General features: G+C 41.4%; 1 protein-coding gene and 1 long non-coding RNA gene across 3 annotated transcripts; one reads left to right on the forward strand and one right to left on the reverse strand.

Moving 5' to 3' along the window:
• Positions 1–691: 691 nt before the first annotated feature.
• Positions 692–4,319, reverse strand: LOC144388967 (uncharacterized). Its single transcript, XR_013453252.1, has 2 exons — positions 4,146–4,319; positions 692–1,301 (listed from the first exon to the last, which is right to left on the reverse strand). It is a non-coding gene; the product is annotated as an uncharacterized LOC144388967 (long non-coding RNA).
• LOC120834654 (guanine nucleotide-binding protein G(I)/G(S)/G(T) subunit beta-1) lies at positions 3,005–15,314 on the forward strand. Of its 2 annotated transcripts, none has more exons than XM_040202755.2 (11): positions 3,005–3,420; positions 9,126–9,235; positions 9,383–9,421; positions 9,504–9,610; positions 9,824–9,887; positions 10,639–10,801; positions 10,890–10,956; positions 11,035–11,236; positions 11,342–11,558; positions 11,688–11,803; positions 13,641–15,314. In XM_040202755.2, exons 2-10 carry the CDS (start codon positions 9,179–9,181, stop codon positions 11,792–11,794), a joined length of 1,023 nt encoding a protein of 340 aa, XP_040058689.1. In that variant the 5' UTR covers positions 3,005–3,420; positions 9,126–9,178; the 3' UTR covers positions 11,795–11,803; positions 13,641–15,314. The 2 variants fall into 2 exon arrangements, with proteins under 2 accessions (XP_040058689.1, XP_040058688.1); XM_040202754.2 differs by having other exon boundaries at positions 3,268–3,748.
• Position 15,315: the final 1 nt, after the last annotated feature.

A 15,315-nucleotide genomic window follows, 5' to 3' on the forward strand; every position in this document is an offset into this window, starting at 1 on the left:
TGCAGCCCATCACCCTCTCTGCAGAGCGGAGGACACGCTGCAGCCTGCCCTTGTCCTTGGCTGTGGCTGCAGCGTACCAGACGCTGATGGAGGAGCAGAGGATGGACTCCATGATGGCCGTGTAGAAGTGGACCATCATCGTCTTCGGCAGGTTGAGTTTCTTCAGCTGCCTCAGGAAGAACAACCTCTGCTGGGCCTTCTTGGTGATGGAGCTGATGTTCAGCTCCCACTTGAGGTCCCCTGTTTTTGAATAAATAAAATAATAAATGTCGTCCTCGTCATAAAAACTACAATACAAACTACAAACAAAGCATCATGTATTTTGTAATTAAATGTTCTAATAAACAACAGCAGGTCAAAGAACTCCGGAATTAATCTCAATCAGAATTATTTGCATAAACTGAAAGTCTACTGAGGGCTGAATTGAAGTGAATAAACAAGCAGACGTACATACATGTTTTTTTAACATAATTCGATATATCTTGATTACTTTTGACCTGAAGTTTTTCTTTTTTTTTATGGTTACGGCCTTTAAGTGTATGTTCAAATCTTCATAATGAATGAATCCATCTCCATCTTAATCTGCCTCTTTCATCATCTGCTACGCGCCAATCTTTGGTGGTTTAACTGCATTCATTTGTACATGTCTAGAAATTAATATTTAACGTTAGGAAAACACTAGAAATCAGGATCAGGATCAGGAATCAGGAAACATTTATTACCATAATATGTCAGACATACAAGGATTTTGACTTGGCGGTTGGTGCATGACGGTACGACAATGGACCGCAAAACAACAGGAATCAAATAAAATATAAGGCTATGGGTTAGTTTAAAAGGAAAGGAATAAAAGTTTTTAAAAGTTAAAAAATTCACAGTCCACAGTGGTGACGGGGGAGTCACACAGGGTGATGGGGAAGCGTGGTGAAATCCACAACCATCTCCACAGTCTTCAGAGCATTGAGCTCGAACCGCCAACCTTGCGGTTCCCAGCGCACCCTTTCTACCCCTGCGCCACGTCGACCTATAGGAGGACTCGTCCCCACCAGAAATCAGTCCAACGAGGGTGGTGTCGTCTGCAAACTTCAGGAGCTTGACGGACTGGTGACTGGAGGTGCAGCTGTTTGTGTGCAGGGTAGAGTAGAGGGGAAAGAACGCAGCCTTGGGGGGAACCGGTGCTGATGGTCCGAGAACCAGAGACATGTTTCTGCGTTGGCTCCTGGGGAGACCAGATGCTGGAGGATGAAGTAGAGGGCCGTGTTGACAGCATCGTCTCCAGACCTGTTGGCTCTGTAGGCGAACTGCAGAGGATTGAGGAGTGGGTCAGTGAGGGTCTTCGGGTGGGTCAGGACTAGCCGTTCAAAAGACTTCCTGACTACAGAGGTCAGGGCGACAGGCCTGTAGTCATTGAGTCCTGTGATCCTGGGCCTCTTGGGGACAGGGACGATGGTGGAGGCCTTGAAGCAGGCTGGTACTTGGCATGTCTCCATGCAATATGACACAATAATGTCAGTAAACACCACCAAGTAGATATAGTTTTTTCAATTTGGTTTGTTTTATCTAATTTTAATTTGGAATCCAAACAAATAAATGTACAACGCAGTGTAATCACAATGGATCAGATGGACAGTTGATACTTATTCAGTAGTACTTATTTTGTGAGGAGGAATGTTTTATATTATTAACACTGCATCTCTGAAATAAACCAGTGGTCACTGGTTTCAATGAACAAATTGAATTAATTCGTTGAATGATATTTTAGCATTAAGTTACGTCTTCTGTTTTCCTATATATTTACGAGAACCCCTAGATTTGATTAATATTCTTCTGTTTCGATGAAAACGGTATAGGGCTGCTATTCCTTGACATTAACACAAGAATGAAACAAGAAAGGAAATGGTGAATTATAATATACCAAAGAAAGTCAACTTAAAAGATTCAGAAAATCTTGGTGCTGTTTTTAAAATTATTTTCTGGCCACATAATGAAGCCTTTTTTAATATCTTATATTCCTAGTGTGGAAATGTGATCATATTATGAGGTAATTGCTTATGTAGGTGTTGGTGTGTGCATGTATGGGCATGGCTTTTACATTTTTGCCCGGGCAATTGGGGGTCAGGTGTCTTGCTCAGGGACACTTCGACATGGAACATGGAGCAGCCGGGGCTCAAACCGCCAAACATGCGGTTCCCAGCGCACCCGCTCTACCCCTGCGCCACATCAACCCCATATTTCTCTAACACTCTTTTGTACTCGTTATTCGTGACTTGCAGAATTTCAATTAACATTTAACAAGGCAGTGGAGAACAAACCAGCACAGCATCTGGATTTACTTCATGTTGTACTGAACAATGTCACTAACATATAGCCTGTTTACTCTTGTCTGTGGAGTTAGATCCTTCCTGAGGACTGGACAGGCACTGTGCAAACAGTTACCGAAGAATGATGAAGACGTTTCTGCTTCATCGCAGCTACAGTTCTAATGCTCTTTCCCCAGAGGTTAAAGGCACGCTTTGTGGCCTTTTATGGATAAAGTTGCTAATCACCATGAGGAATATTTAGTTACTCAAGTAACAAAAGGCAATCTGCTTTATAATAATATTGGAAGATAAATGGTTTCATAAATATGTAATCAGTTGAAATATAATGCCATACTCACACAAGAATAATATAGAGAAGATAACGAAATATGAAAAATATCAGATGCATTTTCTGAACTCAACATCACACAATGTGCTTTAGGGAACTGCAACCAGCTTGCTGTTAGCCATTCTTTTTGACTTTAACATAATATCTTTTTCTGTAATCAGGTTTCTAATGAAAGTTCCAGCACAATTACACAGAAAATGTATGAACAGCAAATAGATGATTTCCGATTGTTTTGTGATATTTCAGGTGAATGTTTATATTACGAAAACTTCCCCAAACAACACCACAAAAAGGAGCAATAACTAGTAACTTTGATGTTAAAGTATATATGACGTGTAGCCCATTCTAAATATACATGCAAGTACCCGGGCACCACAGCAAGACACCGCACTATTTCCTAATTAACGATGGCCAGATGTTTTTGTTTTGACAGTGCTATTATTAGCTATTGGAATCGTTTCTACTAATTCCTTCTTCGGGAGTTTGGGGTCCGAACAAACCGACGCATCCTCTTCGTTTCATAGACCGTTTGTGACGAAGTTCTCTACCAGATGATCGATGTGATCCACCGGCTGTGATTAAACACCCCTCGAACGTTCTCTACCCGCCGCTGCTGCAGCGTGGGGTTTCCCGGCGCCGACTGCAGGGTCACCGCGCCCATCTCCGCCACATCTCGCCGTTCGATGGCCGGACGAGAGCGTAACTACGGAAAGGGCAGATGTTAGGCTTGGCAAAAAGGGGAGAGACAATAGGCTGGTCTTGTTGAATGAGGTATAGTGACTTTAAAATTAGGAGTGTTTTTATGTGTTTGTTTCCCTGTGCTGTTGTCTTTGCTAGAGGGGGTAGTGGGTGTGCTTAGTCTCCCCCTCCCCTCCCCTCCCCTCCCCGCTTGGCTGACTGAGGTTGTCGAGCTTCCCTTAGCCGTAGCCTGCGTTCGGGAAGGGCTGCTCCTCGGAAAAAACTAACGCTAGCCGGCTAGCTAGTGAGTGAGCGAGCGAGCGAGCGAGCGCTGTTCGTCGATGCGTGGATCGGAGGCACACACCGTCTCGCTTTCCAGTCAATGCCAAAACGCAAAAGAACCAAACGCAAATTGACCCAGGTAAGGTGAAACGATGCGAAGATAATGCTGCTTCCGCCCAACTGGGATGTTTACGCTGTTTGCTGATGAATTTGCGGCGGAGAACCGTCCGGGGGTGGGGTGGCGTTAGCGAGAGATCGCCTGCTAGCCGTTTAGTTAGCTAAGGTGTGCTAACGAGCAGTCGGCTACTTGAGCAAATACGAGCAGATAAGCGCCAGGGGCGTCTGCAGCGGTGGATCCCGATGTTCAGTATTCGCGGTGGAAAACCCGATTGCTGCAAAACAAACCTTCACATAACCGTCGTCTGCATCCAGTCTGTTGCGTTTGGTTAACGTTAAGTAACGCGTTTTAGTAGCGTTAACGCGGGGGGCAGTTATGGCCCTGCAGAGGTGCCTCTTGGCCTAAAGTATAACGTTACCTTTCAAGTAACTTATGTAGTTATTGCCCAAAAGGATTTGAAGTCCACTGAAGCGGTAATGTTGACATGTTGAGGTCCACGGGTGGTCGTGGGTTGCTGTGTAATGCCAGGCGAGAAGTTAACGCATACGTTGAAGGATGTTGCTGTCAGTTGATGATGACACATCGGGTTGGGCTGGAACAATAAACGTCCCGTAAACAAATGAACGTTCTCGGCAATAGCAGAGCAGCCAGCATTATTAAATAACGTTAAAATGCGTGTAACGTTATGTAATTACCGCCAGTCACTGGCCGCGTCAACACCCGTTTTTTTACTTCAAGTAATAAGTTAGCATGTTGCTGCCTTCCTGCAACGGAACGCCCGGGCCGGTGAAACGCCTTTAGCTCGGTGCAGTAATGTTATTGATGTAAAACCATTAATGAGCTAACTTGCACTGAGGTGTATTATATGGCGATCTTACTACTTTAGGATTGATCACCCGCCTGCGCTACAGCAGTTGTTGCTTACTGAAGTCAAACAGGCCGCCGCCCGACCTTGCATTTTTTTCTCTTTTTTTACAGGCTAAGGTCCACTTAAGGATTAGCTAGAGAATAAACATACGGACACGTCGTTATCGAATTAACCGCGCATCGCCGGCTTTAACGAGCTCTTTGGTATGTAAGTAAGTGGATTTCTGGAGGCCAAGCAACCACCGGGTTTCCAGGGTTTGGCACACTATATTGGCTTAGAAGCTAACTAACGTAGCACTCCATGCAATTGCGGAAGAGCAGCCGAGTCTACCCTCTAAGTGGCGGTGGTTATGTTTTTTTGCACTATTCACCATGGACATTTCATTTCATCTGTCATCAGATTCGTCTTAACGTTGTGTCGACTTCGCTTGTTTACGGGGCCCCGTTGTTAATCGACAGGCGAAAGTGTTGCTAATAAAAAGAGTCCGTGCATTTCATTATTGGAACTAAACGTTAGCTCGTCCGTGCCTGCAGGCCTTCAGTCGAGCCAGCTAGCAGGCTAACTAGCGGCAGCCGTCTGCAAGATGGCGTTCAGCTGCATATTCTGTGATTTCCATCGGTCACATTATCATTACGATGCGAAGCGTTTAAGTGAATGTAGAAAACCGAATTAACGTAGACGGATACGAATGATTTATGTGCTCTATTCCGCAACGTTATATGGTAACACATTAGAGTAACACACAGACTAAAAGCGGCCATTCAAATGCAATGCAAACTACCGAACTGTTGTAGGCAAATCACAGAACTGCACACAGTGACTAAGTCAACTATTGCACACACTGGTGAGCCTGTGCACGGACACCGTTTAGAAAACATGCATGTTGTGGATCCAGGGCTTTGCACTTTTATCTATCGGTCTGAATACATTGTCTTAATAGCTTTTTTTGACAGTGGTACTAATTGTACTGAAGCTGGTCGATGGGCTCTAGTGGGTCTCTGGCTTTCATGGCAGTGTTAAAATCCAGGCACTTGCTTTAAGCATGTTATGTTTAAAAGCATTAAGATTATTATCATCCTTTTATGAATGGCAAAACATATTTCTAATGCCTGTAGTGGCTTTGCCGGCTGTTCATGGCAGTGGACATGTTTAGGATTAAAGACTCATTTAAGGAGGATTTGAGCTTTTAGGATTATGTAGTTGCTCAGTGATATAGCTGGTTATGCCTTTTTCTATGATCCAGCTTTAGACCTGTGAAGCATTAGTTATCATTGTTCAACAGTACAGCTAAGCGGCCCTGTCCTTTTAAAAAGCAGATATAAACTCTATATAGATGCATATATCTATATATTTATTGATCCTTCAGTGGAAATATAAGACGCGTGCTTTGAAAAGAGCAGGCACAGACATCCCTAGAGGAACCTGAGAACAGCTGGTTCGCTAAGACTCTGAGCTGTTTGCCTCTGCTCATTGTTTATCATGCAGTCAGCTGACCCTGATCAGGCGCTTGGAAAGGAGAAGTGATGAGGGAGAGGAAGTCCTCTACAGTAAGCAACCACAGAGGTCAATGGGAAATAATATTTCCAATTGTGGAATATTTTTGACATGGGTGTAAAACATCAGTCCAGGATATCCCACTTTTGGACTTAACACATCACTTTTATGCTTTGCTATACATTTAAGAATGAACGCTTATTACTTCTTAGGGAATAAAGTATACATTTAATATAACAACCTGTAAATAAATACAGGGTATTGATAGCCATTTGCAGAGATCACCCATTAGTGGTGACAAAAACTTGTCGGTGTACCTCCAGTAGCCTGTTATTTAATTAATCAGAACTGTGTTTGAAAGGGGAATCATTAATTAAGCGTCGGATAAAACTATTTTAGATGTTCCCGGCCAAATGCACGTTTATACATGAATCGATATACCGCATGGACCAAACAGACAAATCTGCATAACTGAATCTACTTGAATTCCTTCTATGAAAAAAAAGCCACAACAAATTCATATTTTTGGAAAATAATCTCACGTTTTCAAACGGAACTGCATTCTGCTGTCCCCTGATAATAACTGCATAATGATTACCTTACATGACACATTTATTTAAAGATTAATAGGTGTAAGAGGACAACTGTAAAAAGGTCAGCCAATCCGAGGACCTATAGCATGATGTTAAGATGTTGAGTGAAACGTCCAGTCACATAGGCCTACTGACCCATGTACACCAGGTAAGGTAACTGGGAACCTTAATGCTGCATGGCTGTATGCAAGCTGCACTAAAATTGGATTTGAATTTTCTTTAGGCAGTTAATCAGGTTTTACAACAATATATTGCAAACAATGTAATATTGATTTTTGAGCTGCTTCCCGCACTAAGCAAACATCTTCTTTATTGTTTGTTTTCCAAGATACAACCGGCCAATATGTTTCTCATAGAGGACAACTTGCACTGACAGTAGTTTTTAGTGTCGAGCCAATATCTGCTCAAAGAATTGTTGTGTAAATCTCCAGACTATTGCCTTTTTTAGATTAACACAAGCTTATTCATACTTGATTAGTAGAAAAAACGTTGTAATGGGGTTTTTTTGTTGTCAAAATTGTATATGCATACTTACCGTATGTTAACCAGTTCTCTTGGTGTAGTACGATACATGTCTAGTCAGATTTAATACCAGAACAGATACCAAATGTGGTTACATTGTGCCTTACTTCCAAAAAATGCTTTAAAGTGTTTTGAATGAATTTACATGGGCTCTGCATGTGCAAGAAACGGTACCATAGAAATCGACATACAATGCTCTTTGATGTAGTAACTAAAAGTGGAATCATTTACTTATTCCTACTCAAGATTTATCTGAAAATGTGATTTAGTTGGAAGTGGGGTTTTTTGTGGTGTAGGAATTGTCTTACTACGTTTTCACTTTAATCTCTCAGTTCATGTAAATTAAGTGGGTGTCTTGTACAGCACATGTCGTTTGCGCTGGAGGATTCAGAATAATTATTGATAAATGTGTGAATGTTTAAAAGGAATTGTTTTGGATCCAATTTGTGACTCCCCCTGCTCAGTCAGCATTAATATAAGTGGCTTATTGATCAGTTAGTTAAAATGATATGCATGGGATTGAGGTCAACAGGATAATGATTAGGGGTGGGAATCTCTTGGCACCTTCCGATTCAGAGGTCAACGATTCGATTCTAAACCGAGTATCGATTCAAAACCAATTATCGATTCTAAACTGATAAAACGATTATCGATGCATCTCGATTTTCGAGTTTTTTATTAGAGAAAAAAAGAATCTTTGTCACAAATATGATTTTCTATCAATAATGCAAGAACCAATGCAGCTTGCATTTCAACACAATATGGAAGTAGCCTATGTAAAAAACATATTAAACAGATTCATTTTTCTTTTAAATTATTAAAGAAAAAGCTTCTCTTAGTCAATGATAAGAAGAAGACTTCAAACACAAAATGCCCCTTTTATTATGGGTAATAAGCAGCATATCCCTGAGACAGAAAATAAGTTACGCTACACAACAATACGCTACTTTATGGCATTTGCATTTCAACACATTGTACAGCGTTGGTACAGCTGTGTCGGTGAAGTATCGCCGAGAAGGTATTTTGTACTTCGGCTCCAGTGTATTCACCATTCCCCGAAAACCCATGTTCTCCACAACTGAATATGGCCTTAAATCCACTGCAATAAATCTGGCAATGGATTTAGTTCTCCGTTTTGCCCTCTGAGTTGTGTGGCAGTTGTACCAGTGCCTGTTCAATCGTCACCTGGCTGCCATGAGGAATGGGTGCCTTTTTTTCCTCTCAACTCTGAGTCGTGTCGGGAAATGTGCCTCTGCAGATTTGTTGTATTTCCGAAGCATTTAATTTTACTTCTACAGACCTTGTCGATTGGTCAAATGGTGTAAGTCTTGTCCATCTTGCCGTCAATCTCATAAAATCCAAATGCTGGCATACAGCAGCTTTAAAAGAAGCCGGTGCAGGTCGGATACGTCTCTCCGTTGCAGCCATTTTGGTGCTGCTTCAACTTTGTTTAGAAACATTCGCGCATGTGCGTTCGGTGCGTTTAGTGCGCATGCGCGCTGGGCGCACTAGACGTGCATGCGTGCATAGCGGGCGAACAAAATGTAGCAGGCGAACTAATTTCATTTTTAAAATTCCGATTATTGAATTTTCTGAATCGATTCTGAATCGTTCTGGAGAGAATCGAGAGAAATCGAAAAATCTTTTCCCCCCACCCCTAATAATGATTCAGGTCATTGGAAAGTTGACCCTTAAGAATACGCGTCTAGCATTCTGAATTGTGTCAGGCTTTTCTTGGTGACACAGAACTATTATCTTTTATGTTCCAAATATGTACTAGTTTACTTTTAACCCATTTGAAACTGGCTGAAAGTTCTTTTTTACTAATAGTCTATTGTTGGATTTGTTTGTTGTTCAGGAAAATAGTAAATATATTGGCAAAGATTTGGAATGTCTGAGATTTGCTTCCTTCTTGTTTCAGATCAACAAGTGCCCCGGGAACTGGAGGAAGGTAATTAAAAAAGAAGGAAAAAAATGAGTGAACTGGACCAGTTACGCCAAGAGGCAGAGCAGCTGAAAAATCAAATCCGCGTGAGTAACAGGTTTTTAAAAAAACCTTTCTATATGCCACACCGCTGATTATTGTCATAAATCCCACAAGTTGAGTTAAAATAATGCCAATGCAACGACTGGTGTGAGAAATCCTTCCCTAAAGATTTGAGTTTTTCTTTTAATCAGGATGCCAGGAAAGCATGTGCAGATGCCACACTTTCACAGGTAACCATTATCTTCATGATCCTTGTCTTATGTTGAAAAACCTTTAGTCAGAATGTAACCAAAGCAATGAATGTTCTTGCAGATCACAGCTAGTATTGACCCCGTTGGCCGAATCCAAATGCGTACAAGACGAACGCTTCGGGGTCATTTGGCTAAAATCTATGCCATGCATTGGGGAACAGATTCCAGGTAAAGTGTTTTCCTCAGAAAGTATTAGTTTCAGACTTTTGCATTCTGTTCTTGCTCGTCAAATGTTGTACAAAGCTACTCCTAGATTTAAACAATGTCCAAGCATAGGAGTTGTTAAACTCGTGGCTATTTCTACTTTGTTTTTCAGCTTTTTGGCGGGCGTATTTTTCCTTCTGTTTTGATGGTGTTGATGTTTGTGCTTTCTTTGTGTAGGCTCTTGGTCAGCGCATCCCAAGATGGCAAACTTATTATTTGGGACAGCTATACAACAAATAAGGTACGGTCAATAAGTAAATTCTTCAATCTATGTCATCTATAGTAATTGGAAAGCAAAACGATATAGGGTTATTTTTCGGCATGCCAATGTTGCCCTCAAAATACAATACAGAAATACCTGCTGCCCTTTTCTAACTTGAGGCAGTTTCAGGAAAAGCCGATTCAGATGGATGATGGTCCTGGTCTCCCGTGTTTCATATCAATGACTCCATCCATCCCTGTTAAACCTCCTCATGTTCCTGCTACACTACATTTGAAAACGTGCACCTATTATTAGGTTGCTCACAAGGTTCTAGTTGAAGGAGCTGAACCAACTCTGCTCATGTGGAAATCCTTTTGAATACATTTGAAAAGGGTTGCAGATCAGCTGACAGAGAAGCGTCCGTGGCCTCTGCCCTGGGGGGGGGCAGGCATCCCAACCACAGATGGCACTTTTTAAAATGGTGCAGAGCTTTTTCTACTGACACTGACGAAAAACCGATGTTGATTGTCACATATTGACCCATAAATCCAACTGGCCATTAAAAAGTAATTGTTATAAAGTATCAAGACCGACAAATGTCCAAATAAAACCCATTGCCCATTTCAGCCTTTATTTAAATTTAAGTTGCCACATTTTGGCTCCTGTGACTGGCACAAAGTAGCAGCCTTTTGCCCAAAATGCATGCTCTCATTTTTCCATCAAACTGTAATAACACTGAGCTAATGTATTTGTGTGTGTGTGTGTGTGTGTGTGTGTGTCCCATCTGTAGGTTCATGCCATCCCACTTCGATCTTCCTGGGTGATGACCTGTGCATACGCACCATCAGGAAACTATGTGGCCTGTGGTGGCTTAGACAACATCTGCTCCATTTACAACCTGAAAACCCGTGAGGGAAATGTACGTGTGAGCCGCGAGCTCGCTGGACATACAGGTACATGATCCACTTGGCCTGTTGGTGGTTGTACTCCTAATTATGTACATGACATACGAATGACTCCTGTTGATTCTTTGAATATCAGGATACCTATCCTGTTGTCGCTTTGTTGATGACAACCAGATTGTTACAAGCTCTGGAGATACCACTTGGTAAGTAAAAGGATTGCTGTATGAACATTGCAAAAAATGAAATAAACGGTTATCTTGATTGTGTATTCTAATTTGCAGTGCACTTTGGGACATTGAGACCGGCCAGCAGACCACCACGTTTGCTGGACACACAGGTGATGTCATGAGCCTGTCATTGGCCCCTGACACCCGGTTATTCGTCTCTGGTGCTTGTGATGCCTCCGCTAAACTCTGGGATGTTCGAGAGGGCATGTGCAGACAGACGTTCACCGGCCACGAGTCCGACATCAACGCCATCTGTGTAAGTGATGAAAAAAATCTGTACTGCATGCCATGTTTTTATGTTGGTCCAGTCGTTGTTCATTCCTCTGTCGTGCATTAAAATTGTCTTTTTGGGACTTTTTAGTTCTTCCCTAATGGCAATGCCTTCGCCACGGGCTCCGACGATGCCACCTGCAGGCTTTTTGATCTGCGTGCCGATCAGGAATTAATGATCTACTCTCATGACAATATCATCTGTGGAATCACCTCCGTTGCATTCTCAAAGAGTGGCCGTCTGCTTCTGGCGGGATACGATGACTTCAACTGTAATGTGTGGGACACACTAAAAGCCGACCGTGCTGGTAAGCAATTGATCAAATACAAATAAAAAAAGCAGCTCTTGCTTTTGTATCGTCTTACCAAAATTTGCTTGGGTCAATAATTATTGACTATAAAATGTACTTGACTAAGTTATTGTTATACTCATGTAGGTGTATTGGCTGGACATGACAACCGCGTTAGCTGCCTGGGAGTTACTGATGACGGCATGGCCGTTGCAACAGGATCCTGGGACAGTTTTCTGAAGATCTGGAATTGAAGCCTGAAGGTCTTTTTATTATAATTTTTAATTTCCTACATTTTTAGCTAATACTGTTCTTAGCAAAGTACTAGTCCAAAAGCTGTCGGTGCACAGGTGTTGATGTCTCATCTTTTGATTGGCTGTAGTACAAGCTGCTGTGCTTTGGTCGCATGTGCATACATCAGGGCGTCCGAGCCAGATACTGCCCACTTCGATCGAACGTGGGCCAGACCATTAAAATTATACGGAGGGGTGGCGCTGACCATCCGGTACAGCCGACGGGGGGGGGGGGGGCGTGAATCGATATAAAAGAAGCAGAAGTGATCGCGCGTGCGTGAGGATCGTTCTGTAATTCAGTCCCCCGGCTTTGGCGGCGGGCCGCACTGGACGCCTCCGCGGGCCGGATTTGACCGCGAGTTTGACGTATGTGGCATAGAAGGTTCAGTGAAATATGTTTCTATTTCTTAATCTTTTGCTGGGCTGCATAATGCAGGCGCCTGTTTGCTTGACTGAATCCTGAAATCTTTTTTTGACAAATAGTGACTTTGTAAACATTTCAGACACTTAGAAAAATGTCAACACAGTTTTGGACCCCATGAGGTGTCTGACGACAATTGAGCCTTTGGCTTTGTGCCCAGCGGCTGTACGGATAACGGATGTCCGGGCCATCACTACTTCTTCCCTGCAGAGATGGAGATCTACAACTGTTTCCTATAAATCATTATCAGGCGGTAACCAGGGCTATATATTCTATTTTCGAATATATATTTGTTGTTTTTAACAACTATTCGAATGTGAAAAATAATATTAGAATGTACCAAAAAAAATGACTGAATGACGCCTGACATATTTGGGACAAGAATCGCGACCTCTTGATCAGCATTTGTCGTTCATTTAAACCGCTTTGCGCAGAGAGTGCGTGTGTGCGAGCGAGAGATCTGCAGTCTTGGCCGTTAGTTAATTTATTTATTTTTGTGTAGGTAATGTTGTTAAATCGGTTTCAACTTAGATAAATTACCTATACAAGTAGTTATGTCTTGTTGTATTACTTTGTCCTGTTTTTGACGTGCCTGCAATTTGCGCCTAATATATATATATATATATATATATATACCAGATATTTTCTGTGTTTTTTTTATTTTTTATAAGCGAATATTCAAACGTCATTTTTGAGCTATCTTGACAGCCCTAGCGATAACCGGTTCCTTCCTTAGCTTGGCTTGGAAAGCCCTCGCTGTTTTTTTGTGTCATAATGTTGTAATCTTTAATGACTGACACGCCAGCTCCACAAATGAGGAAAACAGGTTTACTGATAAAGTAAGTGGATGCTCTTCCTCACAGCCGTCTACGAGTCCCTGTTTCCCGCGTCAACTTTTCTTTCGGGAGGCTTATTTAAATGAATTACAAGTGACCAGCACAGATGACCTCTCGAGAAGGAACATCTGATGCTGTGCATTCTGGGATTTTTTTTTGTACCAGTGGTGTGCATCCTATATCCTGACGGGCCATCAATAGTAGACGATTGATATTTTATTGTTGGATATAATTGTACCCGCAGGCCTCAAGTTTGACATGTCCACGTCAACGGGTCGGTCGCTAGCCGGACCGAGGTCTGCCAGTAATCGTAGCGCAAACTGTTTCCAACTGGCTTTTAACAGGTAGTTGAATTATTGTGAGACAATTGTGGACAATAACATGATTGTGCTGTCCACAATAATTTTTACGGTGTTATTAGACACCTCCGTTTTTTAGATTGTTCCCAATTACAATTAGGTTTTAACATTTACAGAAGGTTCAACTGGCTACAACTGTATATCAAATGAGATGAGTTGAATTCTCAATTTTGTTCGTCTTTGCTTTCCAGATGTTCTTTTAACTCCAAAGTTGACTGGAAGACTATTACAACTTCAGAATGTCCACAGCATCTTCAACACTGTTTAAACTGACTTGGACACCACATAAACGAAGGGAAACCAATGCCTTTCCTACACAAAGAAGAGCACAAATGTTTATCACCTAGTTAAAGGATCTCTTGTGGTATCAAATCAGAAACTTGTGCATTTCTTCTTGGACCATTTTATGTTACCATGAAAGAGAAAACAACACTATCATCCCTTGCAAATGTGTGCGTCTCGAAAGCAAATGTTGGAGTGTAATTGTACAAATTATTTAACTTTTTCTTTTCTTTTTTTATTCTATTCTGATGGTTTGTTAATCTTGATAGCTTTCTTTTTGTCACATTTCTTTAGTGGTTTTAGATATGTTTGAATTACAGCTTGTCTTTCTAATCCAGTTAAATCATATAAAACAGACGACGGAAAACATGCGGCAAGTAAAAGCTTGGATCATATTACACGAGCAGCTTTCAACGTGTCCAGGATGTATTTATATACTAGCCGTTTTTCTTTCATCACAGCCTTTTGCACATGAAGAAGCTTTGCCTCTGAACTAATACTATGTTAACTAACCAAGCACATGCTATAAGTTATGAATGCTCATTCCAGTACAAAAGGAGTTATTACGAGTAACTTGTCCAGTTAACCCCCTTAATTCTTGTACATGCCTTTGACTTTGGATGGGAAGGGGTGGGACAGCAAGGTAGTTGCTGAGATCAACTGGGCATGGGTGGATTTTCTTATATGGAAGGAGGGGGGAGGGGGGTTGTGTTTAGTGTCCCCTTTTGAGTGAAACACCTCACCTGACTAAATAGACACTTCCTTTGCTTGGGACTGCAGTTGCAACTCTGTGAATGAAATGTACAAATCAATGTCTGAAAATAATGGTCTGATGTTTTAAGTTAAGACATTTTAATTTTGTCTGCCATGGGTTGATTTAGATGTGCATGCTGTAGACTTGCTTTCAATGGTGCAAAATCCTAGATTTTTTTTTTTCCTCAAAAGGAGAGTAAACGACTGATTGAACTTAGACGCCAATTTCATTTTGGCTCAAATTCTACATTCATAATGTACCAATACTGGTAACCACATGCACCAGAGTAAGCAAGGATGGGGAGACTTAATAACTGCATACTTAGTGTAAATTATGCTTACCAGTTCTATTGATGCCAATTTTGTAATGAATACAATCATTGTAAGAATTCTATCCTTAACATCTCTCCTCCAAATCTTTACTCTCAATGGAACAAAAACGTCCTTGCATACAGTCCATACTTAGACTTTTGTACATTTTGTTTTCTTGGTCTTAAATTGAAAATCAGAGCATCTGAATGACATTTCACTGTATACAGAAGCACTTTTGTTAAAGTTGTGACATATTTTCAATTTTCTTTGTTCTGCGATGATGTACAATAAATGTGATGTATTCGTGTGTGGCCACAAGTGAAAATGCAATTCAACTGAGATGGATTCCCTTTTCTCTTTTCATTAATATTATAGAGCTCTGCACCCTTATGTACCTTTTCACTTTTTGTATTTCATTTCATTCTGTTGGTGTTACACGGTGAGCTGGATGCAAGATAGATACTGTACTAAATTGTACTGTTATTGATTGAAGAAATGTAATAAAAAGCTGTTTGAGAT

The sequence above is a fragment of the Gasterosteus aculeatus genome, chromosome 17, assembly GCF_964276395.1.
Source record: "Gasterosteus aculeatus chromosome 17, fGasAcu3.hap1.1, whole genome shotgun sequence".
NCBI lineage: Eukaryota > Metazoa > Chordata > Actinopteri > Perciformes > Gasterosteidae > Gasterosteus > Gasterosteus aculeatus.

What these genes read in the sequence shown, in the direction of transcription:
- LOC120834654 (XM_040202755.2), top strand. Translation starts at nt 9,179, where the DNA reads ATGAGTGAACTGGACCAGTTACGCCAAGAGGCAGAGCAGCTGAAAAAT. An exon ending in AGCTGAAAAATCAAATCCGC is followed by an intron (nt 9,236 to 9,382) that starts GTGAGTAACAGG and finishes TCTTTTAATCAG; the next exon opens with GATGCCAGGAAAGCATGTGC. An exon ending in ACAGCTATACAACAAATAAG is followed by an intron (nt 9,888 to 10,638) that starts GTACGGTCAATA and finishes TCCCATCTGTAG; the next exon opens with GTTCATGCCATCCCACTTCG.